Raw genomic sequence first — 27,025 nt, 5'->3', positions numbered from 1 at the left:
GAAAACAGCCTCAACTCCCATCATGCCATATCACCTAATAAATCCAAACACCGTAACATATCAAAGCCCTACACCAGAATCAAACCTGCGTAAGTCCCACCCTCCCCTTTCCAAATCCACGATTCAACTTGTCACTGGCAGTCGCCAACTCTTCCTCAGATGGCTTATTAACAATCGTTAAATACAAAATATTCTACCCCAGCATCTCATTAGCTCTTCAACCGTCTCCTACTCAGAGAGTCCTCAAAGAAGAACTCACCTTTTTAATCTGCCGCTTGCTCCCCTGCGCCTCCCTCCTCCGCTCCCTAAACACCTCTAACCTTGACGCATAATCCTCCTCACACCTTTGCAGCTGCCGATCAATCTCTATCTGCGTCTGGTTCTGGTTCCGGATACTGTGCATCTGCTGATAATACTGATCCATGACTTGGTGCTCCTCCTCCTCGATCCGTTTCAAGGCCTTGAGTCTCCGCGACTCCGGATCGGGTGTTAGTACACCGCCGGACAGAAGGCCGATTAGACCCCCGTTTGTGGCAGGGTGGTTGGGGTCGAGATATCGGCTTTTGAAAGAGCGGGATAGGGGGACGTTGAGGATGTCGCCAGTGTTTTCGGCGGCCTGATGTGTATACTGTTAATAGTTGTTTTGCTTTTATCTCTGAGCATTTACGCTCAGAGAGCTAGAGGGTAGGGGGCAATAAAGAAAAATAATTGGGCGTACATATTGTGCCCGCGCTCTCCTATCAAAGTAATCATTTACCGCCTCGAAGGCTCTCCTCGCTTTCTCGGACTTCTTGACCTTTCCCGTAGGTTCGGACGGACTCCGATCAGATAGGAGCTCTTTATGCTGCCGTCGATCATCGATGTACATCAGTGGTGCGACGGTGGTGGGCAGATTATGCGTGCCTTGGGATTTTCCCGAGACAGGGTTTTTAACCCAATTGGCCGAGGCCAGGGAACTAAGACGACCCAACTGGCTGGAGAGGGACTGCGATTGCGAACCCGATTGGGTGTCGTCGTAGGTTTCGGGCTCGTAGCTCATGATCATGCAGAACAGGCCGTGGGGCCCGAAGACTTCTTGGTTGTATTTGTCCAGGACGGTGTTGGTTCTAGGGGGTTTGTTAGTTGTTGTTGGACGGTTGAGGGGATTGGGGACAGTGCTCTTACTTGTGGCGGACATAGCCTTTATTCGCGATGTAGGTGCCGGCTTGGACAGCGGTTGCAACGCCCATTACGATCATTTCGGGGGTGAAGCCGACGCCGAAGGAGACGACTTGGACGCCGGCTAGGAACTTGTTGCCCTGGACTGCTGTGTTGCATTCGTCGAGGAAGCGAAGGAAGGTCATGCGGTCAATACCGCATGTCTCCAGGGAGGGTGCGTAGGCGGCGATGAAGCCGCGTTCTCTAGAGCCGGGGCGTTGTTGTGGGATTACGATTGGTAATGGGAGAGGGCCGGCGCTGGGCGGGAGTCGTGGTTGGGGGTAGTATTCTTCCGCGTAGCTGTTGCGGTATCTTCTGCCTTCTTGGTAGAGGTAGTCATCTTGAAACCGCGACTCATCCCGGTAGCGATAGTCTCTCTCGTAGTAATCTTTATACGAACTTTGGGGCATGGTGAACTTGACGTGCTAGAGAATAAAAGGGTTGAAATAGTTAGATAGAATACAGATGGGAAGTTGAAACGATTGAGATGTCTATCATCTTATATGTCTAGCTGCCTAGCCAGATTATCTACATTTGCAAAGGAAAGACACGCTTTGTGCCTTCTTTTATGGAGTTTCGTGGCGAAGCTTAGCATTCGAGCTGGTATCGCTTTTAGGGCATCAGCATCGTGCATACCATTTTGGGTAATCGATTCACGAAAGCCTAACTGGATGCGGTATAGCGTCGGTGTGCAGCATCCCATTCCTAATCGGGTAACCAGCCCTATCGTCGATCTTTTTGGGCTGAAGAGAGAACCCACTTCGACGTCTGTATAGAACTCAAAGGCTGTGGACGCTGATTGCCTACGTTCGGGCTGGGAAGGGGGCGCGGAGGAAGTCATGCACTTGCAGACCGAGCATCGCGATACCAATGCTGTGACTCAGCAGGTTGTTAGATTTGCGATAATCCTGTGGCCAGTCTATCCACCTTGTTATGGGAGTTGGGAATTTCTCACTCGACCCTATTTCCCGTTTCCTGCAGCTTAGGAAGATTTATAGGGCTATAGGGCAGAAAACGAAGGAAGGAAAAAAAGTATAATATAAAAAAACCTACAAATATATATCGACAATAAAAAGAAAAGAAAGAGAGAAAATCGCCCCCATGGGGATGGCCAAGCTTCGACTTGAGCCTTGGCTTTTCTTTTAAAAAAAATAAAAGAAAAAGGTTTGGTAACAGCAAGTCCAATGATAGAGCAAGTGCAGCGCTTTGGTCCACCCGGCGAACTGCTCTCCCATTAAGTCTTCCTTTCCCGGGCCCATTCTTTTCCCCGCCTCTTCAGCCCCAAAGCAACAATGGTGTACTGTGGCCGCCCTTCCACCAGTTGCAATAACTGTAGGGCCAAGAAACGACGAGTAAGTTGTACCCCACCTTTGACCGGCATATATTCTTTTCTTTTTTCTTTCTTTATTGGGTGCTCCTTCTCTGTGTCCCCTCCTCCAATCTCACTGACACAGGTCGGATGACTGCAGTGCGACAAGGCTCTCCCGGGATGTGGACAGTGTCACCGTATGGGACAGCAATGCCCCGGCTATCGAGACCCCACAAGTCTCATTTTTCGAGACCAAAGTAGCCAGGTCATCGACAAAGCGCGCGCGAGAATCACGAAACGGGTCGCCTCCCGCGAGCATACCCCAAGCGAGCAGGCTCGCTCTCAGAGTGCCGAGCTGCCGGTGCAACTGGCGGAGGGCATGCTGAATGAGGATCCTCTATTTTTTAATTATAATCAGGATATTCTGGGGCGCAATATCCTACAGGTAGACAGCACTTCGCCCGATAGTGACAGCGCAGGCCAGACGGTGCTGGGCAGCGGCAGTACATTGTCGACCTGGCCCAGAATAGGGAGCGAGAACTCAGGGGACGGAGATGAGGCGGGCGAGGGAGACCCTAATGGTCAGAGGGCAGTCCCCGCGCCGTTTGCCCTCCCACTCGACATGATCGCGTTGAACTACTTCCTGACGCACTACGTTGTGCGGCAGTCCCTTCCATCCTCGGGCTTTCTAGATTACATACTCGGCATTCTGTCAACGGAGGACGGTCATGACATCCTGGAGGGGGCCATCCTAGCCGTAGGCTTTACCGGATTGGCCCACAATGCCCGCCAGGTAGGCCTGATGAATCGGTCGAGGGCCATGTATACCAGGACAATCGAGCGAATGAACCGAGCTTTGGCAGATCCGCAGGCGGCACGCCGACATAGCACGATTGTCACCGTGCTGGTTCTCTCCCTGTATGAATTCAGCGAGTCCTCACTTGACGGCTGGGAGCGGCATATCGAGGGTGCCACCTCGCTGCTGACACTGCGGGGGAAGGCACAGTTCACCACCCCCATCGGCCTCCAGATATTCAAGGACGTCTTTGGCCTTCTATTGACCAACTGCCTGCGTATGGGGAGGCCGATCTCTTCAAGCCTCCGCATGATCCGTGCCGAAGCGGCCAAAGAAATCAGTGCCTCAGACCCCTACTGGGTCGCCAGTAGCGGCCTCATCGAAATCATGGATCTCTACCGTCAGATCTCTCCGGGGGGCTTCACCTTTATAACCGATAGCTCAACCGACCCCTCCGGGAACGGTGCTACGGAAACGGAGTTGCCTATTGATGATCTAGAACGATACCTCTCCCAAGCCTTGGATATTGACCACCGACTCGAGAGCCGATTCTCAGAGTGCTCTCCGGAGTGGCAGTTCACCGTCGTGCAGGACACCACTCGGGACCCCACTCGTGTGCACGGTGACGTCTACCATAGCTATAATGACGCCTCGGTGGCCGGCGTGTGGAACAATATGCGCGCCGGTCGTATCCTAGCTATCCACGCCATTTGCCATCTCCTCCTGCGAGGCGCCAAGTCAAAACCCAGCTGGTTCTTCTCCGGACACTACGCGGATCAGCTGCAGCAGTTCAGCCGCACGATGACAAACGTCCGTGATGACATCCTCGCCTCCGTGCCCCAGCTAACGAGCTATTTCCCTTTCCCTGCCCAGAAGCAACTACAGCCACTAGGCCTGGGGCAGCCGGTCGAGGAGGCAACGAAGCTGATGGATCCCCTGACTTCCTCCACGAACAGCTCTTCCCCTGGCTTCCACCAAGCCACGTACATGGGCTCCGCAGTCGGTGCGTATTTCGCGAGCTGGATACTCCTACTCGTCGGCTCAATGCACAGTAACTCAGACGAAACGCGGCAGTGGATTGTAAACCAGCTACGGCACATCAGCTTGCAGTCAGGCCTCACGCAAGCCGACCTCTTTGCCGGTTACGTCGAGTCAAATCAACTCCGCCCACCGCTGAGCACCTAAGATGAATGAACTCCCTGTGAACTGGCTGGCGTGTAATTATGTGACTTTGGATATTTACGTAAGGCTAAACTACCAAATGTATCTGACTGACGTACAAAATGAACAACGTTGACACTGACATGTCGAGGTTATTGCAAACATCCGAAAAAAAAAAAAAAGTAAACTACACACATAAAAGTGCACACACAGGATGGATAACCAGTGCCGGAGCCGTATAGAGGCTCGCTTGATTTAGACATGATCAATACTTGGTCAAGAGTGTCCGCACGTTCGGCTTGACCAAAGTTCAGGCCAGTGTCATAGCCCAAGCAGCTTGTACCACCGCCATCGCGGTAACCAGGCTATGGGTGGCGGTCCCGGTGAGCAAGTGCTCCTCTACGAGGGTCCGCACGCCAGACAGAGAGGGTCCCGGTCACGACTGCTACCTCTTCAGCCTCCACGAGAGTACTAATGAAAGACGCAAATGCTTTGAGAAATTCCAGTGTCGAGAATAAGATAGGCGATGAGGGAAGGTTCGCTTTATGATATACCCGGGGCTGATGGAGCATCATCGCTTCGAGCCTCTGTATCATAAAAGGGAAGCCTAGTCACAGTGATTTCGCTGGCTTGAAATTCAGTGAAACCCATCGCCATGAATTGCTTTGTATTTCAAGCTGTTGTTCGAACGAGGCCGATCTGGGGATCTCTGGGCGAAGCCAGAGATCAGAGGCTGAGTATCAAGGGCTGTTTTACTAAAGACTGAAAATTCCGGTGATCATCAGACTTCTGTAATTTCTAAACAATTGGTGTCGCACTTCTATCCTGGCTCTTAGTCTCGGGCGTCATCTCATTATTATACCACGGGAGCATCATGGTTTCTAGTAATGATTTGAATCTACCTCTTCCTAGGGACTGAGCAATATCAGACGAGAGCTAATCCTTTATCGCGATTTACTTCTAATGGTTTTAGGAATAATGGCCGTGCGACATTGAGCCTTGGTATGTAGTGTTTGCCTTTGGAGCAGGATAGTAACAAGTGGTTACCGAAACAGGGATGATTGGAAGCTTGGAGATGCTTACCCGGTTAGGATAGGCGCCCCGGATAGGCGCCCCGGATAGGCTGAGCTAGCTCTATTTGGGTATGCACGATGCAGCCCTATACTGTATTAAAGACCGAGATAACCACACTCCACATGTGCATTGCCTTCTTCTCTATCTTTGGTCGGTCAAGTGGCTTCTAGTTTCAGTAATGAAAGAGGAAGGAGGGCAGGCATTCACCAAGGATTTCTTCTAGGCAGACACCAGACAAGTCAGTTACTAAAACAGCTGCACTCACCTGAGACTTAATGAAAAGTATCTTATTCTCCATACAGTTATATCAGATTGTCTCTCCACTTCAGACCCTCTTATACATTATCTTTAAACACCTCATACCTCCTACCTTCCCCCTCACTTCCTCACCCCACCCACACCGGCCCGATGACATTTACATACCGCGACGGCATCGCTGTGCTCCAGCTGATCGCCTTCATCCCCGCCTTAAACCTCGCGTTGTACTTGTGCTACAAACAAGGATTGAAAGCGGTGGCATCATGTTGGCGATTCTTGCTCATCCTATCCTGTCTACGAATTGCTGGTGCCGTCTGTCAGTTGCTTCTTATCAGTCATGCTTCGGAAGACGTCGTCGTGACCAAGATCGTATGCGATCTACTAGGAATTGCGCCACTAACATTGGCTGCAGTTGGCCTCTTACAGAGAGTGTAAGTAACTATCCTATAACACGACTATATACTTCACACCTTTCTCCAACATATAGAGCGGAGCTCGGTAGCCAAGGTCTGCAATGGAACTAATATGACGTAGAAACGAAACGGCCAAGCAAGTCTCCCGGTATACCTTCATGTTTGTGAGCATCGTCAGTATGGTTGGTCTGATTATCGGTATTGTCGGGGCGGTCCAAGCTGTCAATGGCGCCAACTACAAAGTCACTAGCTTGCTCAAGGCCGCATTGGCTTTGTTCATTGTATGCCTAGGCCTGATGTTTCTTATCCTGTTCTATCTGAGCTGGGATATAAAGAGTCTGCCTGTCAGTGAGCAGAGGGTCATCTACTCGTTGTACCTTTGCAGCCCATTGTTGGTTGTTCGAATGGTGTATGCGGCCCTCAGCGACTATGGCTCGGACCCACGTTTCGCACTATTCGATGGCAGTCCAACGGCGTACCTCTGCATGTCAGTACTCGAGGAGATTGTTCTTATGATCATCTGCCTCATGATTGGGTTCATGTACCCCCCGCCTGTGCCAGATAGGACTGGTTGGTTCACTCCCATGCCCATATCAAGTACAAGTATTAACAGTCCTTCAGCGAACAAATTGATTTCTCCCGGATCGCTTGAGGCCAGCAAGCAGTCCTGGATGAGCTCGCTGTACCGGTAAATGCCTCATCGAACACTCCGCCGCCCCAAACACACAAAAGAATGATGGACCCCTATATTTTCCGCATGTGTGTCTTATGACCTGGAAGCAATCGAAGATTGCATAATATATGCCTAGAGCTTTCTTGATTATACAGCAGAGCTCCTGCGAAATTTGGTCTATTTTCTTTTCGTTGTATAGTCGAACCGCACCTATTGTTTTTCGCCCTTAATGGGCTGCTATCAGTTGGATGTCTCTACTATAGAAAGCTACGGTTTTTGTAACCGTAATCTTCTGTAGTCTGTACAGGTGTGCTACATGCTTCCTTTCTATATGAGAGATATAGTGTCAAAGAGGATTGATGTTCGATGCTAATCGAAAACTCGCAATTCAATGTCTACTGAATTACACAAAATAATCAAAATAATCCCTCACAAAGAAAAGGAAAGAGTGTCTAGTGTAGAGAGCAGATATCCATTTCTAGTAGATATGCCCAAGTTTGTATAATATGGACATAGATCCGTTTGTACATACCGCTACGGGGAGTATCTAGCCTATAACTAGCTGCGTTTATACGAAATATGTAAAAAATGAGCTTGATGTGGATAGCAAAGTCTTTTGTGTAATTGATTTAAACCCCGTGCTTAGGGAATTGTGAAAATACAGAGACTATGCGCAGATAGAGCTACATCATATCTAGGACAAAGTACACATATACCCCTCCATACTCTATCAGCAAACCCTACACAGAACTACATACCTCAATCTCCCAACTTCACCCTGAGCTACCAGTCTCCATCTTTCCTTGTACGCCCGGACGAAGAAACAGCACCAGAAATATAGGCAACGCTGCCAATCCCGCCGAGTACCAATACGTAGCCAGAGGCGGCTTGATCTCCCTTTCACCACGAATGAAACCGTGAATAGCGGTAGAAACATCAAGAGCAATGACAGAGCTGAGTTTCGTGATGATGTTAAAGATACCTCCCGCAAGAGACTGGTCAGCAACCTGAAAGGACGACATCACATACAACTGGGGGGGTGGGTTCCTCGTTCAGTAAGACTTCTAACTCAGACTTAGATCGAGAGAAAAAACTTACATTAACCACATTGAACTGATGTCCGCATCGACAACCATCAGCATCATGGGCGGGAAGTAAAACGCCTAGTAGGAACTATCCTCTGTTGTAAAGCTAGCGACCATAAATACAGGCCACTGCCCCGATCAAGACTAGGGAGCTAGTTGCTCACTTTATATAAGATCAAGGCGCGCACAATATTAACCAAGACCCCATTGATGGCCAAAGGCAACGAGTCCGATCAAGAGAAGCGCCGTTAACGCATACGGCGTTCTCCAACCTTGTGGTGCATCGTCTGCGAGTCTGATTGGAAAAATATCGAATCAATATCATTCGAGTCTACTTTGTTTCGCCGGCAATGGCAGAGAACTCACGTTAGGGAGGCGGAAGATACGCCAACTCCGACTACGACCAGCAGCATACCCAGCGGATCGCATCGTTGAAGGGATGACCAGGACCATCGTGCGGTACTATTTGGCCGCTCTGAGGGGGCACTCCACAATGCCAGCGCAGTGAACCCTGCGTACACCACCACTAGAGCCCAAAAGGAGGCACGCCAGCTGGCGACCTGAGCAGCGATCCCGGAGATTATCATCCCACACACGAATCCTAGGGGGGTTCCCGGCACTGAGGCAGGCAAAGGCTCGGTTCTTGCGTTTGGACGGCTCCTTGTATACTGCTCCGAGTCCACCAGTAGCTGGAGGCACAACGGCGGCGGAGAAGAGGCCAAGGATCCCTAAGAAAACTTCCATGTAAATGGCGGATGGAGTGAACCCAATGGTGACCAGGGTGAGAGTGAAGCCGGTCATCGCACTGATGTATAGGACCTTGCGCCCGAATAGGTCACTCAGCTTCTCAAATGGGAGCAGGAAAGCACCACTTGTCAGGCTGGGGAAATTTATATCAGCCCAATTTTAGGAATTGAATAATCGTTCATTCGTTGAGACAGTGACGACTCACGACATCCCCGGGGTGATCCATGTCACCTCAGCCGAGCTCGTATTCAGCTTGCGTCCGATGGTCGCGTTGAGAAGGAGGACGACTCCAGTAAAGAAGGAGGTCTGTCCTATAGCCATGGTGGCCGTCGAGACAAATATGCACTCTTGCAATAATCCACTAAAGCAATCTGGCCGGCCTCCTCAAGGAACGAGTGTGGTCCTCCGACTCTTTTCCTGTAACATCTATCTTCATCTCGTGCAGTCTTTGCTGGCTTCGATGCAGTCGACAAGAACTCAGCAGGATTGCTAGAGTTTTTTATACATTGGCCTCATCGTTGCACCCGATCGTATCGATTCCTGGGAAATTGGCGCTCTTGGTGCTCATGAATCCGTCATATGGTTGCTCTCCTTCCCCGTATTTAGGGTTCCGACATCATCCTGCACACAGGCCACTCAATTGGGAAAGAGAAGTTCAAAGCTATAGACTAGTATTAGACCAATTGATAAATTGATCCGAGCTATCCAAGACAGAAATCGAAGGCTACCATGATGTATTTATATAAGTGAGCCGCGGTATATAATAAGCGCGGCCTATCTAGGTATATGTGCATGTATGTATATAATATACCACCGTGCCCACCATCATATTGAAGAAACCATCTATTATACCCAGTTCTTGTGAGCCAGATCCAATACCTTCTCCGATAACGCCAAGATCTGAACGACGCCAGTACTGCAGCAGGAGCAAACCTGCAATACGTCTAGATGAATTCCCAATTCTAGATATCAAGTGAAAAGGAAAAGGATGAGAACACAAAGTAAAAAAAAAAAAAAAAAAGGCCTAGGCTCTACATCCCAGGAGACGGTCTTCTGGGATGCGTCACAGAGGTCGACCCAACCCTTTTAACACCCCACACACATAAAGTATTAGGGGTAGCGGTTTAGACGCTGAGACCCAAAATAGCAACCTTCTGTAGTGTGCTTGAAAATGCAAGGCACCTTGATCGATACTGACAAGCAAATAAGGGGGTCGAGCCGTCTGGTCGAGGGGAAGCTAGCGGACTATAGAAGAAGTTTATTTGGATCTTGGTATCCGGCCGTCTGCTCGGGTTATATAATAAAGCCGCCTCATGCTTCTGAATTTATTCAGTTATAGATGGGATACGACTGGTCTGAATGTTCGGGATGGCTTGTAGGTGTCATGCGGAGTGTGTGGCTTTCAGCATATGGTATCGACTTGGATGACCTTTGGCGTCCCAAAGGGGAAAATGAATCCGTGACATGGACTGACAACTGATGGGAGGTACCGACAGATGATCGCCTAGAGTGAGTAGACGCAGTTGGCAGTGACCGCGGCGATGGAAGAGCGCCGTGTGGAGCAGACCAATGAGATTGCTGATGGTAATCAGTTCGACGACTTACGAGTCCAGGCCTTTCCAAAGCCAAGGTTCGCGTCTCTTCGTCAGCGCTGGACTCCGTGGAAGATAGGTCATCACCAAGATCAGAGGAATAACACTCCTGAGTTCCAACTTGATAACCATCTGCTTCATCTTGCCGGTCGGTGTCCGACGACTGTTCGGGTGACTGTACGCTGCAAGATCTTCTTAAAAGAGGTCTTGATCGACGACCCGAATTGGCCCTGATACGCTGTGCCTTTTCGACTTCATGACTATAGGAGCTCCTTCGGTTAAGCAAGCGCCCTCGGCCCCGACTGCTGTCTATGGCCTCCGCGGGGCCGGGCAGGCCGCTCGTTTTCAGGACTATCTGGCTAGAACTGAAAGCCACTCTCGCCCGCATTTTTTGGATAGCTGCATCCAAGGCTAACTCAATAGCACAGTGGTTTCGAATCCGCCTAAGTTTGGGCCACGTAGCGCGTTCCCCTGAAAGACATGCTTTGAGCATGAAATCTGTGGTCGGATTCTTTAAAATGACAGGGAAATGGGTGTAGAGTATTTCGGGGTAGATGTTTATATCCCCGGAGTATTTCTGGTTCACGATTGAGACAGTTTTGTTCAAAGAAGTTGGAAATATTCCGAGTTCAGATAAAACTGTCATCCGATGTAAAACCTCATCCTTCGCAAGGTGTGTCATGGTGTGGAACAAACGAGACGTCAATGACGAGGTCTGCGCTGTGCCAGGGGTCGGGCCGTCCTGTTTTGGAAGAAACGGAATCACATGAGGATTAACCTGCGACACAATGAAGTGATTGACATTGAACATCTCCGACAGACGATTCATGGGCAAATCGCCATCTACTGAGCCATCAATGTACTGTCGATGCAAATCGCTCCAAGGAACTGCGTCTCCCGTCACTGGATCTTTCGCCATGAGGACAAAAGGCGAGAATACTAGTGGAACCGAGCACGAGACAGCTCTGCGAAAGTTAGTCTGATAATGAATAAGAATTTAGGTGGGGCCTGGGGGAGAAAGGTAAAGCGTACACTGCAGACCAAATCATCACATTAGGCGCCGTGATGTAGTTCAACAGCCTTGGGAGTTCGTAGATCCCGGCGCTAGAAACACAGATGTTAAGTATCCTGCGTGTCCTATTGTAGGCTTCCTGGAACGTGATGTCCCCAAGCCAATTTCTCATGACCTTGGCCAGGTTCGAGATGTCCATAAATGAGCCGTACTTTAGAAATCTGGCCATCTTCTGTAGAATATTCTCCTCTTGGCCAGGTTCATTGAAAACGGCAAAATCTCCGTAGGCAAACGTATCCAAAAGCAATGGCAACTCATCGTCTGTTCGGGTACAGAAGACAGCGCAGACAATACTTCCTGCCGAGGCACCTGAGATAATGCGCGGGAGGAGCTTTGCCTGCCAAAGTGCTTTAAGCACGCCAATGTGGTTCATACCAAAAGTCGCTCCACCAGAGAACAGCAGAGCGCTCCGACCAAAAGCCTGCCTTGCTGCTAGGAGCTGGTCGAGAATATACTTCAATTCCAGCCCGTCACACCGACCTTTCACTGACAGCTCTGCCAGCGATGATATTGTGTCAAGCGCCGTAGTGATGTATTGATCGATCAGGTTCTTCGTCCCGACATGCGAATGTCTGTAGAGAGAACCGTTACGCATGTTCCCCAAATCGCGGCTCAGGGAAGTGCGGATGAGGAATATCATCCGGCCAACATCACAGCTCACGCGAGCTTCTTCCAATTGCTTCAGGCGTTCCTGTACTAGATGCGGATCGTATTCCGAACTCTCGAAGGTCTCTTTCCAAGAATTGTTGTCTTCCAACACATCCAACTCGTAGGCGCAGTCCCTCCATTCTTTGTATGATACTGCCTAGACCATATCGTTAGTATACCCTGCCCACTATCCAGAGAAAGCTAGGAGATGATTTTTGGGTGAGGACGGGTTCGCATACATTGCGCATCTTGAGATATAGCACCTGCTTTCGGTCTTCGACAGCAGTATGTCCTCCCTTTTCCGCCTTTGGAGAGCCATCCTGGTTCACACTATACCAGGCGTCACCGGCCCAAGCCAGGGAGGTCTTGATAACTGATGACAGTGAAGGCAGAGAGACCGATCTTGGAAGGAAACGGCACTGGGTAGTGGAAACATCTTTAATAGAAGACGGCTTTCGGGCATGCTTGCTCTTGGTATGGCAGTGAGGGTGTATTATCGGGGGATCATGAAGGATTGCCATGCCAGGTTTTTTTCTTTTTCTCACACTGACATCAAGACATCCGGCCGATCACGCTTCAAATGAGTGGTATATCGAGAAAGCGATAGAGAGAGAGAGAGAGAGAGAGAGAAGAATCCACAATGTTGAAAGAGTAGGATAAAGATTCACACCAAGAAAAGGAAATAAGAGACTAAAGCCAGTCGCGGTTCGGAGATAAGCTTGGGGTAAGGAATTTAAATGGGTCACAAACCATGAAACAAGAATGGGGGAGTATTGGGGTAACTGCGCAGATGATGGATATTGAATCTGGGGAGTGTGTCAGCAGCAGCAGCACAACCCCGGCGGTAGATCCCAGACGTCACGGGGGGGCACCTGATTGGTTCCAGGGCGGAATTAAATCGCCACAAGGCTAATCAGCATCATGCGCATCAACTTCCTTTTCGCGGGGATTCTTCATTCGGAAACCCCGTAAATGGACACCGTTCATAGTTAGTCGCATCTCTGGTTCTTTTCTCAAGTCTGTCAGAAACTCTATACCTTCCAACCTGGATGTTGTAGGATGGTAATCCTAAATCCTTCAGCTCATCTGCCTGATGATCTCATCCTGCCCCACAAGCTGGAGGGATGATGGCTACTTATCATGGTCAATAGAGGTCAACTTCTTCCGGACTGTACCGTACGGGGTAGTTGTATGCGACGGCCTTATTTTTGGGCCTGATACATTACACCGCAAGTTTCAAGCGCTGATGCGCTACGAGATGCCTACTAGGTATCAATGCAACCCAACACATACTAGTAGTATCCTAGATAGTAGTAAGTGCGTACCCACTACAAGTAGTAAAGATTAATCCAGCACCACTGTTATGGTTGGAGGTTATCTACCGCTTAGTGCGGATAGTTATCTAGTAATAATAGTAGTAATAATAATATACATCCAATATACCCATGGATCTCACCAAAGGATAATCCTTATCAGCATTTTGAGCCTAAAATCTCAGTGTCATAGATGTATCCAGTTTTGTAACATGAGGGGGCTCATAATAAAACATGTTCTACTACTAGTACAGAGTCAGTGACATTGCCTCAAATCATTATCAAGGATCTCCCCCGCTGTAAAGGGTTCGGGATGGTCATGCGAAAAAAGTCAGTCCGATCACATGCTTTGAGGGCACAGGATTCAGCGCGACATGTGAACCCGGCTGGTAAGGGGAAAAAGGTGAGTTTCCCTTTTGACCCTTTTGTCCTGTTATAGATTGATATTCTAGACCTCTTAGAACACGTCAGAGAAGGCTTTTAATTCGCTCTTCAAGGTATCAAACGTAACCAGTTTCTCAGGGCATCTCGCGCCTGAGACTCGACTCCATCTTCTCTCCAGAAATGCCCAGCTCCATCAATCTCGGCCGACCGAAATTGGCTCCGGGGGGCATGCGACAGTTCGTCTGACCATTTGTTTAATTTACTTGCAGATGTGAAGGTGTCCTGGTTCCCGTAGATAGCTAGACTCGGATGGGTGCATAGCTGATGGGTGGGCTTGGGGCATGGAATCTGTTCCCGTTGACTGGGGATATGGATACTTATATCCAATGACATTGTGGAAAAAAATGTCAGGAAGAGATTGAGTGGTGGCAAGAGAGGCGACACGAGAAGGTATGAAATAGATGCTCTTGTTATATCCAGCCTTTCTACCATGGCTCGATAGTCCCTTGCTACCAATGGCCGTTCTGGAGTTGAGCCACTGGCCTCAAAAAAACCTGAAACCTTTCCGGCGGTTTGAACTATCTCATATGACGGTGGGGCGGCCTTCATGTTTTTGAAGAGATTCGCAACGACATCAAGTGTGGGTAGGTGCGAAGCAATCAATGATCCGTAAGAATAACCACCGAGAATGAGATGAATATTTGCCCGTCTAGGTGTAGGCTGAGCACGGGAGACCCGATTATCAGCGCCCTCCTCTGGGCTGCTATTGTCTCCTTGCAGGGAAGCTACTCGCAACTCCAGGCAATGCAAGTAGCACAACATGAATCCGTAGAAAGAAACATAATCTGCTAACTCGGGCTTCGCAGTCCAACTAGTCCGTCCCTCGGAATTACCAGCACCTCTATAAAGCTAATCAGCATACTTTCCCCGCCACGAGTTTGCAAAAGGTCAAAATATTTGACAAGTTGAAGTAAAGAAAAAGCCAGTCGCGGTGGTGTTACCGGAAATTGAATGTACCCACGATATATCCACTCTTTAAAAGCTCTCCGCCAACAAAGCTTACGACTGGATCATCGTAACACCCACCGAGAGTAGCATATGGATGTGCGACTATAGCCCCTCGTATAGTTCCTGGCTCCAACGAAACGCGGGGGAGATAAAGGCGACAGTCGAGTGGAGTCCCATCGTGAAGTGAAGGGACGGTAAAGGCGTATGTGGGGATGGGTAGCGTCATATTTTACACGGTTTGTCTCCAGATTTATCTTTAATCTGTGACAGAGTATAAATAGACAGATACCCGACGAATGAGCCAGAAGCGAGGCGATCTGATCGGTTCCAAAGGTTACACTACCAGAGGGAGTTTAATGTAAGAACCCGAAGATTTATGCAAAGTTGGTCAAAGCGCCTGCCCCAGTGGAAACCGTTCTTTTGCAGGCATTTGTTTATTGCTTTCCCCAACTTGACGACTGACCAATAAGAGTTCAGCTCAAGGCACTACTACTAGATATACATTGATATCATTGCGGTCTTTCCTCATAATTACATATAGTGAAGTCCCGCGAAAATTCTATATCTCGGACCATTGGTCATATCGAAGTCTCAGGAAGCAGCCAAGCAGGGTCCGGCTCATCATCCTCGTCTTCCGACGTAGCAATGCTACCAGAGTGATGTTCCTCTGCATCCTTCAATAGATCAGCTGGAGGTTCGGGGTTATCAACCCCGAGAGGATCGAGCTGTGCATCATGTATGGTATCCTCTTCAGACTTGACAGATATCCTTCGTGCTGAATACTGCGAAGGACTGTCATCCGGCATATCGAAGAAGTCGAGAAGCATTCCCCGTGCTTCCCGCAGGGCTTCGAGTTCTGTAGCAATGCAACAGACGAGCAGTTTCCAGTCTTTTTCCTCCGCCAAACCCAGATAGTGTTCCAAGTGTTCTGTTGTATTTCTGAGATCTTCCAAGATTTCATGAGCATGATCAAGTTCAGAATTGTTCCCAGTAACTCCGCCAGGCTCTAAAACCTGTGACTGACCCTGTAGTGAGCGTCGCATTGCTATCTTCAACCGCATCTCGAACCGATAAACTTCCACAACAACTTGTTTCCATACTCCACCTCCTGCCTCAAGTGCCTGTATCTCAAGATCTACTTCTTGCTGTCTTTTCCGCAACTCTAACTGCTCTGTTGTCCAATGCTCTTGAGCCATATCAAGGGTCCGGCGTTTAGAGTTCAATGCATAGAATGTTGTGCTGTTAGTGAGACTCGGCTGGGGTGGAACAGGGGGGTTCTGAAGGAACTTTCGGATATCCGATTCTAGAAGGGCTAAGGAGGCCTTGTAAGAAGACAACTTGGAGTCCACCGAGTTTTCCACATTTGCTAACTCTCCCAAAACATGACGATGTCTGGCTTTCATCTGAGACAGTCTTGTCTCCAACTCATGAATGTCCGCCTCGAGTTTGTGGCCTTCCGCTCGAAGTTCCCTAGTGCGCTGACTTTCCCTGTTGGTGTAGATGGTCGAGATAGCCTCCTCCAGCCCGGCCTTCTTGGTAGCAAAGCCGTTTATTTCATCCAGCGCACCCGTTCGTTCGGCAACACGGGCTTTGAGTATTTCTCGTTCCTCCTCCCTAAGTTTCAGCAAGTCAAAGATGGATTTGAAGATCCCTTCGCGTGCGGCACGCAAGCTAATCTTCTCCACAATGGGCTGTCTAACTGGGACGATCGGAAGCCTTTGAAAGCCACTTCGTTCGGTGGAAGGGGTACCACTTCCGGTCGAGGGTGTTTCGTCTGGCTGTGGTCCTTTCAAACCTGCTAGGAGACCTTCACTTTGGGCATCAATAAGAACCTGTAGGTTGTGTTGGATGTGTTTCGCTTCACGGTCAATATAAATCAGAGGGTCTTGATGGTAGGCAGATGTTCTAATGGGCAAAGACAAAAGATGGGAACCCCCAATTTTCGGGAGGGTTGTCGACATGATTCAACGATAGACGATTCACCTGTTTTATGCACTAAATAGTAGCTACTCGGACATTGAAACTGGAAGACAAGATTTTTTTTTCCTTGGGGCCACAGGGAGCTATAATATAAGGTATCAAAAGGCCAGTCACAGCATTGAGCCTGACTTATATGTGTGACCTTTGTTGTTATTGATGATAGCTCCAAAATTGCTTGTTCTTCAGTCTTCCGAGTGAACTCGTGATCCCTCTCGGCAGAACCCATGCCATCATATATCACGTGACAGCTCTAGGGGTTTCTGCAGGAACCACGGGAACCTTTCGTCGGCTTCGCTCAGCCTGGAAGGCCGTTGACGTGTGCCTCACCTGCAAAGCTTCCAGCTTACTCCCACTCCCCATCTATTTTCCCTCTTCTCTTCTATCTTCTCTCCCATCATTTTTTGGTAGGCTTTTCATTTTGCGGTCCTAGGTATAGACCTGTGCCCTTCCATCACCCTCGTGGGCCGATTCAGCTATCCTAAAGCTCCGTTGAAGCTGTCGCCTCATCCCTCTAGCGACAACATAATCCGTCAGAGATGGTTGGACTTGCTTCGGCCGCTGGCCTCGTTGGCTTTCTTTCTGAGCCAGACGCCGAGTTGAGAGTTTTCGCTTTAAAGACTTTAGATTCTCAGATCGACTTGCTCTGGACAGAAGTGGTGGATGCTGTTCCGCAAATGTACGTCTTTCCTTCGAGCTTATGGGATCCCTCCATCAGATCAGACCTTCGTTTGCGGATCTTTCCATCCATACCATCGATCAACTCCCTTTTAGGAAACTTGTGCTAATGTATATCGTTTAGAGAGGCTCTTTACGAAGATGAGACGTTCCCAGAACGCGAGCTCGCGGCTTTAGTCGCCGCTAAAGTTTACTATCACCTTCAGGAATATAATGAGAGTATGGTATTTGCGCTTGGGGCGGGAAAGCTGTTCAAGTTAGACAATGGGGGAGAGTTTGAGGAAACTATTATTGGTATGTTTGTGTGCTTCTCAGAGCATGGTGGCCAGCCTGTTTGTCTAACACAATATGATACTCAGCTAAATGCGTCGACACCTTCATCTCACTCTCCGCTGCCCAGCGCCCTGCCACTGGTGACCAGCCGGCCAACCTTAACACTGCCTTCCCAACTTCCAGCGAAGGTGCTACAAGCACTTCTGCCAGCTTAACGTCCCCGATCACGCCGTTTTCGCAGTCGGCTTTGCCTTCAAAGTCACTGCTTTCCCGACAAGAAGTACCAGGCGTCGATGCGTCTTATTCTGGTGGAGATGATGCCAGCGTCAACCAGGTTGAAACGCCACTCGTCCTCAAGAGAGGTGTTCAAGGCCAGTTGCAGGCCGTTGTCGAACGTCTGTTTGAGCAATGCTTTGTTCAAAAGCGGTATCGCCAAGTGATCGGTATTGCCATTGAAGCGAAGAGCTTGGATGTACTTCGGCGAGCCATCATTCAAGCAAGTGAAGATGAAAAGAAATTGAACGGCGAATCTCGAAGGAGTGAAGAGCTGATGGAATATGTACTGGACATTTGCATGGGCATTGTGCAGGAGCGTGCTTTCCGTAATGAGGTAGGTTCTTTTCCAACCTTCTTAGTGACTTCGGGACTAATCCGCTTGCCAAGATTCTCAAACTCATTTTGGAGCTCTTGAATGAGATCCCCAATCCCGATTACTTCTCGATTGCCAAATGTGTCGTGTACCTCAACGAACACTCTATGGCATCTGTCATTCTCCGCCAGTTAGTCGAGAAGGGCGACGCACGATCCCTCGCTGTAGCCTACCAAATCTCCTTTGATCTTTATGATAACAGCACGCAAGAATTCCTCCAGAAGGTCCGCCAAGAAATTGCCGAACTTGTGCCAGAGGCAGAGGCTGAGGAAAAGGAGGATGCGGCGGAAAATGATCAGGAACCGAAGGAGTCCGATCCTTTATTAGAAGACCAGTCCAGCTCTACACAGCCTAAGTCTATCGGAGCTAACGACGATAAATCTAAGCTCTCAACTGAATCACAGTCGGCATTTAGGAATATTCTCGATATCCTTGACGGCATTAAGAGTATTCAACTAAACTTGGAATTCCTGTACAGAAACAATAAGGCTGATATCGCTATCTTGAATAAGATCCGGGATAGCCTGGAAGCCCGGAACTCCATCTTCCACACTGCTGTCACACTCTCCAATGCGTTCATGCATGCCGGCACCACGCACGACAAGTTTTTCCGAGACAACTTGGAATGGTTAGGAAAGGCTGTCAACTGGTCCAAGTTCACAGCCACGGCTGCTCTCGGTGTCATCCATCGTGGTAACCTGAGTCAAGGCCAAAAGCTCCTACAGCCATACCTTCCAAGGGAACATATCGCTGGTGTCGGGGGATCGGGCTCGGTCTATAGCCAAGGTGGATCGTTGTATGCCTTCGGTTTGATATATGCCAACCATGGCGGCATGGCAGTTGACCTTATCCGCGATCACTTCAAGAAGGCGACTGAGGAAGTTGTTCAGCATGGTGGAGCTTTGGGTCTAGGTGTTGCCGGCATGGCGACGGGGGATGAAGGTATCTACGAAGACTTGCGAAACGTCTTGTACACTGATTCTGCCATCAATGGAGAGGCTGTCGGTCTGGCTATGGGCTTGGTCATGCTGGGAACTGGTAACATGAGGGCTCTAGAGGACATGATTCAGTATGCCCATGAGACGCAACACGAGAAGATTGTTCGCGGCCTTGCTATGGGAATGGCCCTGATCATGTACGCCCGCCAGGAGGCCGCCGATGAACTGATCAATGGCCTCTTGGGTGACCCCGATCCCACTCTCCGTTACGGTGGTATCATGACCATTGCTCTCGCCTATTGCGGGAGCGGTAGCAACAAGGCTGTCCGTAAGCTCCTCCATGTTGCTGTCAGCGATGTCAACGATGATGTGCGACGTATCGCGGTGCTTAGCTTGGGCTTCATCCTTTTCAGAAAGTACCAGAGCGTACCCCGTATGGTAGAACTCCTCTCGGAGTCCTATAACCCCCACGTCCGGTATGGTGCCGCAATGGCCCTCGGTATCTCATGCGCTGGAACTGGCTTGGATGAGGCCATCGACCTGCTCGAGCCGATGCTCAAGGATTCTACGGACTTTGTAAGGCAGGGAGCTCTGATCTCCCTAGCTATGGTGTTGGTTCAGCAAAACGAGGCTATGAACCCCCGAGTCAGCAGCCTGCGCAAGGCCATGATGAAGATGATTGGAGATAGACACGAGGATGCCATGGCTAAGTTTGGTTGTGCAGTGGCTCTTGGTATCATCGATGCTGGTGGCCGGAATTGCACTATCAGCTTGCAGACGCAGACTGGCAACCTTAACATGCCGGGAATTGTCGGTGCTGCTGTGTTTATTCAATACTGGTACTGGTTCCCTCTCACCCATTTCCTGTCACTCAGCTTCGCACCCACATCCGTGATCGGTGTGGATCAGAAACTCGAAGTCCCCTTCTTCAAGTTCCACAGCAACACCAGGCCGAGCCTGTTTGACTATCCCCCAGAGCAGCAGGTTAAAACCGAGGAGGCACCGGAGAAAATAAAAACTGCGGTTCTATCCACCACAGCCCAAGCCAAGCGCCGCGCCCAGCGCCGAGAAAAACAGCAGCGACGGGAGAGTATGGACATCGATCAGACACCTACCACTCCGAAGGTGTCGGATCAAATGCAAGATAGGATGGAAACGGACGATGCCGCCACCAAAGTTGAAGACGACACTAAGGAAGGGGAGAAGGAGACCAGCGATGGTCAAAGAAAGAAGGTGGAACGGGAACGGGTTGGATATGAGCTCGAGAACATGTCAAGGGTCCTCCCCGCTCAACTAAAGTACCTCACATTCCCCGATCCGCGGTATGAGCCGGTCAAACGAGTATGTGCCCCCTACCCCTAGCCCCGGTGTCTGTATGGAGCAGATATGCTAACTATGCAACAATAGCCTACTGGTGGAGTAGTTGTCGTGCTAGATAACAAGCCAGAAGAGGAGCGGGAGACAATTGAAATGAAGGCCAGCAAGGAGGTTAGACAGCCTGCAGCAGCGGCAGAGACACTTCAAGACCGGTTGCAAGCTGCCATTGGTGCGGCCGCCCTCCAGACCCCTCAACGGGGTTCGGGTCGTCTGGCAGAAGCAGCTGCAGGAGCTGCGGCTGCAGCGGGTGTCCTGACAGCGGTGGACGAAGATGACGAGGATGACGAGGAGGCTCCCGTTCCCGAGGAGTTCGAATATGAAACCGACGCTGACGAGTAAAGTGGGTAGAAAATCCCGTCCATTTCTAGCGCTGGTTGTATTACTAGATTAATTATGGATCTACATGTTATTTGAAATGACAGCAGTGCTGCTGCCTAACGTTCTTGAAAGGTTTACTTGCAAATAAATGCATATGATATGTGAGAGTCGTGCAACATATAGATGGCATCGAACGATTCTATCGTATGTATTTTATCTTCCAAATTACAGCTGCAGGATAGTCCATAAGTACCCAAGTACACCGCACCAAATATATCTGAAGCATACGATTACTGCTTTTTGACTACATTTTTTCTACTCCTGAATATATTTGGATGTCAGCGCTAAAGTTAGCGTAGTTCTGGCAGATTCCTCGGGAAGGGTATATCTATAGGGTACATAGAACTACCTCAGCGCCGCTTTCTACTCTGTTATTAATCTGATGCTGTTGTCCAAAGGATGCAATCAGTCGAGAGGTAGCATCGATGTTGAAGAAGCAAGATAGTAGATTACGGCTAGACTATCGTGTACCTCCTATACATAAGACGATCGGCAGCATTACTCATATAATAATCTAGCATGAGTCCTGACGCCAGCGCATACTAGAAAAAGCCTAGGACTTTGTCATCGTCGTTCCAGATGGCGGGCCCACAAATGCCATCAACCATATGCAGTCTCGAGCCTTGGATTCGAAGCCGAGAGTGGGCTTTTCGGACTCCTTCAAGGAGGCCAGAGAACGGTCTATCAAGGTAGAGTCCTTGTCTCGGCGGCTCGTGCAAAACCAGTCAATTTAAAGGGCGGTGCTAGCGAAAGCGTGTTGGTTCATTTGTGAAGTGCATCCCTTCAGATAGGCTCACTAACGCAATATCTGCATTAGAAAGTTCTTGGATGACTTCTCCAAGCACTCTGCCCGAATGACTGGGATGGTAGACTTTATTATCAAATCCCAGTCCCTGGAGCCCGTGTGCGGCCACCGTCATATACCCAAAGCTAAGATAATCCCTTACAAGAACGCCAGCGCAGCTTAAGTACTTCCGAATCCTGTTCGTGATAGATACCCGAACTGAGCATGTCTCCTGGTCTCAGTATCTCGTATTGGGGATCATGTATTTGAGTTAAAGACGCTGGTTTATACCGTGGTGCGGAGAGCTTGCTAGGCGTATCCGTCATAGACTCGAACAGATAAAAACAATTTACAATGGGCAACAGACTGGGGGACCGCTCCTAGGATTTCACTCTTCTTACCTTCGTCTTCTAGTCCGATGATAATAGGATGCCCCAAAAACTGAATTTCGGCGATGGGGATATCAGTGCTCCCGAAAAAATCCCGAACCAAATCGCAAATCAGGTCGACAGCTGCTTCATTATCCCTCGGATCCAGATTTTCAGCAACATTAACCCCTGAAAAAGGCTTATAGAGTATGTGGAATTATGGGGCCTTCATCTCTCAGATCATCTGTCGGCTGCACACCAGCTATCATCTTTGGCCATGACTTCGCTGGCAGTTGATCAGAACGATATACCAGAACTCGGTCATTAAAGACAAGTCTCCTAGTTTCAGAGAAAACATCAAAGAGGAGCTTAGTGCTTTTCTGTTCAAAGAACTTTTCGGGGGTTTGACGTAGGTCAAATGGCATAATAATGCGACGAGTAGTTGGCGGCATGACCATAGATTTCGACTGAAGCTGGGGCCCACGAGTTGGATGGCCACGTTGCGTACTTGGAAGAGGATGCCTTAGCGCTAGATTACTGTTTGTAGATGTTCAATGTTTTTACCGATTAGATATCACTTACCTACAATGGGTGTACCACCTAAGAAGAAATCTGTAGGGAGATTAGCGAAGCATTCTAGTGGCAGAGAGAGCGGCTGGGGTTGAACCGTGCTAAGCGTTGATATGACAAGAAAGTTACTGGAAGTCGGAGATTCGGGTGATGGAGTAATTTTCCGCTTTGTGTTTGGGGAAGAGTCCTCTGGAGGTCGTTATCTAGGAGAGACAAGGATCAAATTGCCTGACTATCAAGAAGGCCTATCTAGGTGGGAATCATTGGCACTTTTATATGTGGCCTTACGTCAAAGGTATTCAACACTCTGCTTGATTCAACAAGGCCCCTATTCACTAGGCATATACTAGGTGATTTTATGGACATATTCAATACAATCTATATGTATAATAATAAAGAAAGGTTATATAGTAATCCTGCCACTGGGTTTCTAGATTTAAATATACTAAACCAATGATATATCTTTTATAAGATTAGTCTACTAGTTCTATCAGTTGTGCAATTACCATCTTTTTTACTACTTCCATTCGTTCAATTGGATCTCCTGTTCCTGTCAATTAGGCGAAGGTCTACCTTTTCCGCTGTTTCTGCTATTTCTATTGCTTCTATCGGTTCACTCAGATTTACTCGCCTAGTGGTCGAGGAGTAGGCTCGCCAAGGGAAGCAGGGAATGGCTGCGGTCGATTCCTAGTCAGGGGACTATTATCCTATGACAGATTCGTGTCCCTAGAGTAAATACTTTTTGTGATGCCGCCGGATGCTCGTCCCGCCAAGCGAGGCATACGACGTCTCCTAAAGCCAAGATGCTCTGTTAAACATCAGCTATACGTTGAAATGCTATACAGACTGCTAGAACTAGAGCCCGGGGTATACTAAGGCAAATTCTGCGGTGTACTTCAACATCCGCAAAAAACAGCTGGGACTGTCCAACATATGAAGCAATATTATCTATATATGAGAGCATATAAATATCAGTAATACTATACTAAGGGCACTATTGTATAAGAGGTTCGGAAATATCCTAATATAATAGAGTAACCGCCGTTGAGAGACGATATATCTATGTGTAAAACATCAAACACAACAAAACTCGCCGATCAATCGGATTTACTGTGTCTGCCATCGGGGAAGATTCGTAAAAAGCAGTTCCCAATTAATACTATCACTGATGCCTCAAGTCAGCATAATGGAGACAAGTAAAGGCATGACACCTCATACTCTCTGCTCTGGCCCGGACCGGAGTACCTACAAAGATTTAGTGCCGGCAACAAATCACAGATGGGCCGATGTTAATATATGAACCATTAACAAATACCACGGTAGGCAGGGGCCAGTGGATCGGATCCATGGTTTCACATGTTTTCTGATTAGTTTCTCCAGGATTGTTGAAGACTTTAAGATTCGATACTTCCTGATGGACGTCACGTGGCCCAATGGCTCGACAGCCTCGGCAATTGCCCGATCCGGAACAGCCAGTTGATGACGTTGGGGAACCAATCACAGACCACCCCGCAGGTCTTACCTCATCCAGGCCTCCCGCCGAGGTGAATAGTGATTGGATGGGCGCTTGGCTTCAGGTATCGGGGCATGTGAAAGGACTCGAAAAAAAGGTCGAGTGATGCTGCTGTCCATCATTCTGCTGGTCAACCGAGGACGCTTGTGCGTTGATCGCTGACCTCCTTAGGCTTTTCTCCGAGTTCATCATCTCCTCTGCTTACTTCCGTTCGCCCCAACTGGTCCTTGAGAGCATACCCCGTGACGGAGACTGCCGTTGTCACCCATATATCTATCCACCCACTACCCTCCTCCTTACCCCAGATTCTCTTCTCCATACCCCTCTTGTGTTTTAGTGCCGGTTTCCCCAAACATCGTGTTATCGCTATACACGCTTCTCACTCTTGGGAGCCTCTAGCATATCTCTCCCGTACTTCCCCCGCCATATTGATCACCGGCATCTCTGTATACAACTATGTCCAAGACTTTCTCCAAGGCCGACGTCGCGTCGCATAACAAGCCAGATAACCTCTGGGTGGTTATTGACGAAGATGTGTATGATTTGACTAAATTTCAGGATGAACATCCAGGTACGTTGTGCCGGTATCTTCCGTCTCCGTGATGTCTAAGCGATACTAACGTCACTTTCTCAATATAGGTGGAAAGAAGAGTACGTCACCGTGTTTACTATTCTCGGCTGGGATGCCGATACTAACCATGCGCCTCTAGTCCTTACTCGAGTTGCCGGAAAGGATGCTTCGAAGCAGTTCTGGAAGTACCATAACGAAGGGATTCTAAAGAAGTACAAGGGCAAGCTGCAAGTTGGATCCCTGGACTCGAAGAAAGCTGCGCCGGCGCCGGCAGCGGAACCGGCAGCAGCCAAGGAGACCCCAAAGCCCCAGCCTGCAGCGCCAGTAGACGTCGCATCGGCCAAGTCATCCGAGCCCCAGGACCCTTATGGCGAATTGATTCCCTTTGCCGATCCCTCATGGTATCAGGGTGTAAGTTTACCTGGGGACCACAATTCCATCTGGAACTGCGCCGAAACGGAAAAGCTAATCAGATGTTCTAATAGTACGCTTCTCCATACTTTAACCAGACTCACGCGGCTCTCCGCGACGAAGTTCGTAAGTGGGTTGAGACTGAAATTGAGCCCTATGCGACCGAGTGGGATGAGGCCAAGAGCGTCCCCGATCATATTTACAAACAGATGGGTGAGCGGGGATACCTCGCAGGTCTTTTGGGTGTCAAATACCCTGTCAACCACACGCAGCATCGTGTACAGTCGGTCGCGCCAGAAAACTGGGATCTGTTCCATGAAATGCTTCTCACCGATGAGCTGTCTCGTGCCGGCAGTGGTGGTCTAGTCTGGAATTTAATCGGTGGCTACGGAATTGGCTGCCCTCCACTGGTCAAGTACGGCAAGAAGCCTCTTGTTGACAGAATCCTTCCCGGAATTTTGTCTGGTGACAAGCGCATCTGTCTTGCTATTACCGAGCCAGATGCAGGAAGTGACGTTGCCAACCTGACGTGCGAGGCTAAACTCACCCCAGACGGCAAGCACTACATTGTCAATGGTGAGAAGAAATGGATTACCAACGGCATCTACTCTGACTACTTCACTACTGCCGTTCGTACGGGCGGGCCCGGAATGAACGGCATCAGTGTCCTCCTTATCGAGCGTGAACACGGTGGTGTGAGCACGAGACGGATGGACTGCCAGGGTGTCTGGAGCAGCGGCACAACCTATGTCACTTTTGAGGACGTGAAGGTGCCCGTGGAGAACCTCATCGGAAAGGAGAACCAGGGCTTCAAGGGTAAGCATCCCCTAACTCTCATATTTCTGCCTACGGCAACTGACCATATGCTGTAGTTATTATGACCAACTTCAACCACGAGCGGATTGGAATTGTCATCCAGTGTGTCCGCTTTGCTCGTGTGTGCTACGAAGAATCCGTGAAATATGCCCACAAGCGCAAGACCTTTGGCAAGAGACTCATTGACCACCCTGTTATCCGTATGAAGCTCGCACACATGGCCCGCCAGATTGAATCGACGTACAACTGGCTGGAAAATATTATCTTCCAGTGCCAGTCCATGGACGAGACCGAAGCAATGCTCAAGCTGGGTGGCGCGATTGCAAGTCTTAAGGCTCAGTCTACAACTACTTTTGAGTTCTGTGCTCGTGAGGCCAGTCAGATCTTTGGCGGTCTGAGCTACAGCCGTGGCGGCCAAGGTGGTAAGGTTGAGCGCTTATACCGTGACGTTCGTGCCTACGCTATCCCTGGTGGAAGCGAGGAAATCATGCTGGACCTGAGTATGCGCCAGAGTCTGCGTGTGCACAAGATGTTTGGCATGAAATTGTAAACGAACGGACCTTCGGTTTTTTACGTATTTTGATTCCCCCTCTTTTATTTTTCTTCTTCAAAGCTCTTTAGATATGATTCTGGGGGGGGGTTTTTTGGGTACATAGAGCCTGTTATCATTGGGTTCACCTGGCAGTTTTGACATGTTGACCGATTTGTGAATCTCAAATTCAATGCAGTGTACTATATAATTTTCGGGAAATAGCTCTAAAGAAAACGACATTCGCTATTTAGCATATTCAACGCCCTATGACTAGTAAATGTAAATGCCTAGCATAGAAATACTAACTTAAATTTATAATATTTTCGCATGCTCGATTATCCTAGCTCCGAGGAGATCATTGTTTTAATCCAGCTGTAGATGTTCTGATTGACATCTACAGACACTGGCTATATATACTGATAAACCTATACAAAAATCTGGCCCTCCAAGGACATTCACC

The 27,025-nt window shown here is 49.0% G+C and overlaps 10 protein-coding genes across 10 annotated transcripts; 4 read left to right on the top strand and 6 right to left on the bottom strand.

The window, feature by feature from the left end:
- Positions 1–79: 79 nt before the first annotated feature.
- On the bottom strand, positions 80–1,607 carry BDW43DRAFT_305434 (uncharacterized protein; the record flags this gene model as incomplete). The annotated part of the gene is made up of 4 exons (XM_032045795.1): positions 80–193; positions 260–616; positions 719–1,106; positions 1,165–1,607. 4 exons carry the CDS (start codon positions 1,605–1,607, stop codon positions 80–82), a joined length of 1,302 nt encoding a protein of 433 aa, XP_031906504.1.
- Positions 1,608–2,489: 882 nt separating this feature from the next.
- Positions 2,490–4,522, top strand: BDW43DRAFT_317743 (Zn(II)2Cys6 transcription factor; the record flags this gene model as incomplete). Its single annotated transcript, XM_032048577.1, has 2 exons — positions 2,490–2,549; positions 2,667–4,522. 2 exons carry the CDS (start codon positions 2,490–2,492, stop codon positions 4,485–4,487), a joined length of 1,881 nt encoding a protein of 626 aa, XP_031906503.1. The 3' UTR covers positions 4,488–4,522.
- A 1,423-nt stretch (positions 4,523–5,945) lies between these two features.
- Positions 5,946–6,900, top strand: BDW43DRAFT_305432 (uncharacterized protein; the record flags this gene model as incomplete). Its single annotated transcript, XM_032045794.1, has 3 exons — positions 5,946–6,226; positions 6,330–6,778; positions 6,830–6,900. The coding sequence occupies 3 exons, from the start codon at positions 5,946–5,948 to the stop codon at positions 6,898–6,900; spliced, it is 801 nt and encodes a 266-aa protein (XP_031906502.1).
- Positions 6,901–8,165: 1,265 nt separating this feature from the next.
- BDW43DRAFT_9826 (uncharacterized protein) lies at positions 8,166–9,123 on the bottom strand. The gene is made up of 2 exons (XM_032050804.1): positions 8,919–9,123; positions 8,166–8,846 (listed from the first exon to the last, which is right to left on the bottom strand). The coding sequence occupies exons 1-2, from the start codon at positions 9,032–9,034 to the stop codon at positions 8,429–8,431; spliced, it is 534 nt and encodes a 177-aa protein (XP_031906501.1). The 5' UTR covers positions 9,035–9,123; the 3' UTR covers positions 8,166–8,428.
- A 593-nt stretch (positions 9,124–9,716) lies between these two features.
- On the bottom strand, positions 9,717–12,638 carry BDW43DRAFT_258837 (putative Patatin family phospholipase). The gene is made up of 3 exons (XM_032040023.1): positions 12,265–12,638; positions 11,338–12,182; positions 9,717–11,270 (listed from the first exon to the last, which is right to left on the bottom strand). The coding sequence occupies exons 1-3, from the start codon at positions 12,544–12,546 to the stop codon at positions 10,043–10,045; spliced, it is 2,355 nt and encodes a 784-aa protein (XP_031906500.1). The 5' UTR covers positions 12,547–12,638; the 3' UTR covers positions 9,717–10,042.
- A 1,192-nt stretch (positions 12,639–13,830) lies between these two features.
- BDW43DRAFT_296037 (uncharacterized protein) lies at positions 13,831–14,956 on the bottom strand (the record flags this gene model as incomplete). Its single annotated transcript, XM_032044153.1, has 2 exons — positions 13,831–14,623; positions 14,724–14,956. The coding sequence occupies 2 exons, from the start codon at positions 14,954–14,956 to the stop codon at positions 13,831–13,833; spliced, it is 1,026 nt and encodes a 341-aa protein (XP_031906499.1).
- A 189-nt stretch (positions 14,957–15,145) lies between these two features.
- BDW43DRAFT_9740 (uncharacterized protein) lies at positions 15,146–16,875 on the bottom strand. The gene has a single exon (XM_032050798.1). The coding sequence runs from the start codon at positions 16,689–16,691 to the stop codon at positions 15,309–15,311; it is 1,383 nt and encodes a 460-aa protein (XP_031906498.1). The 5' UTR covers positions 16,692–16,875; the 3' UTR covers positions 15,146–15,308.
- A 131-nt stretch (positions 16,876–17,006) lies between these two features.
- Positions 17,007–21,201, top strand: BDW43DRAFT_258824 (proteasome regulatory particle base subunit RPN2). The gene is made up of 5 exons (XM_032040022.1): positions 17,007–17,386; positions 17,510–17,679; positions 17,745–18,268; positions 18,322–20,586; positions 20,653–21,201. The coding sequence occupies exons 1-5, from the start codon at positions 17,247–17,249 to the stop codon at positions 20,959–20,961; spliced, it is 3,408 nt and encodes a 1,135-aa protein (XP_031906497.1). The 5' UTR covers positions 17,007–17,246; the 3' UTR covers positions 20,962–21,201.
- A 543-nt stretch (positions 21,202–21,744) lies between these two features.
- BDW43DRAFT_258821 (uncharacterized protein) lies at positions 21,745–22,934 on the bottom strand. Its single transcript, XM_032040021.1, has 3 exons — positions 22,820–22,934; positions 22,735–22,764; positions 21,745–22,681 (listed from the first exon to the last, which is right to left on the bottom strand). Exon 3 carries the CDS (start codon positions 22,608–22,610, stop codon positions 22,353–22,355), a length of 258 nt encoding a protein of 85 aa, XP_031906496.1. The 5' UTR covers positions 22,611–22,681; positions 22,735–22,764; positions 22,820–22,934; the 3' UTR covers positions 21,745–22,352.
- Positions 22,935–24,359: 1,425 nt separating this feature from the next.
- On the top strand, positions 24,360–26,906 carry BDW43DRAFT_258819 (putative acyl-CoA dehydrogenase). Its single transcript, XM_032040020.1, has 5 exons — positions 24,360–24,806; positions 24,875–24,886; positions 24,946–25,217; positions 25,292–26,033; positions 26,090–26,906. Exons 1-5 carry the CDS (start codon positions 24,692–24,694, stop codon positions 26,581–26,583), a joined length of 1,635 nt encoding a protein of 544 aa, XP_031906495.1. The 5' UTR covers positions 24,360–24,691; the 3' UTR covers positions 26,584–26,906.
- The last annotated feature ends 119 nt before the right edge of the window (positions 26,907–27,025 follow it).

The sequence above is a fragment of the Aspergillus alliaceus genome (assembly GCF_009176365.1).
Source record: "Aspergillus alliaceus strain CBS 536.65 unplaced genomic scaffold BDW43scaffold_1, whole genome shotgun sequence".
NCBI classification, from domain to species: Eukaryota; Fungi; Ascomycota; class Eurotiomycetes; order Eurotiales; family Aspergillaceae; genus Aspergillus; species Aspergillus alliaceus.
Note: the sequence above shows the minus strand (reverse complement) of the source record. Positions and strands in the feature narration are given on the sequence as shown.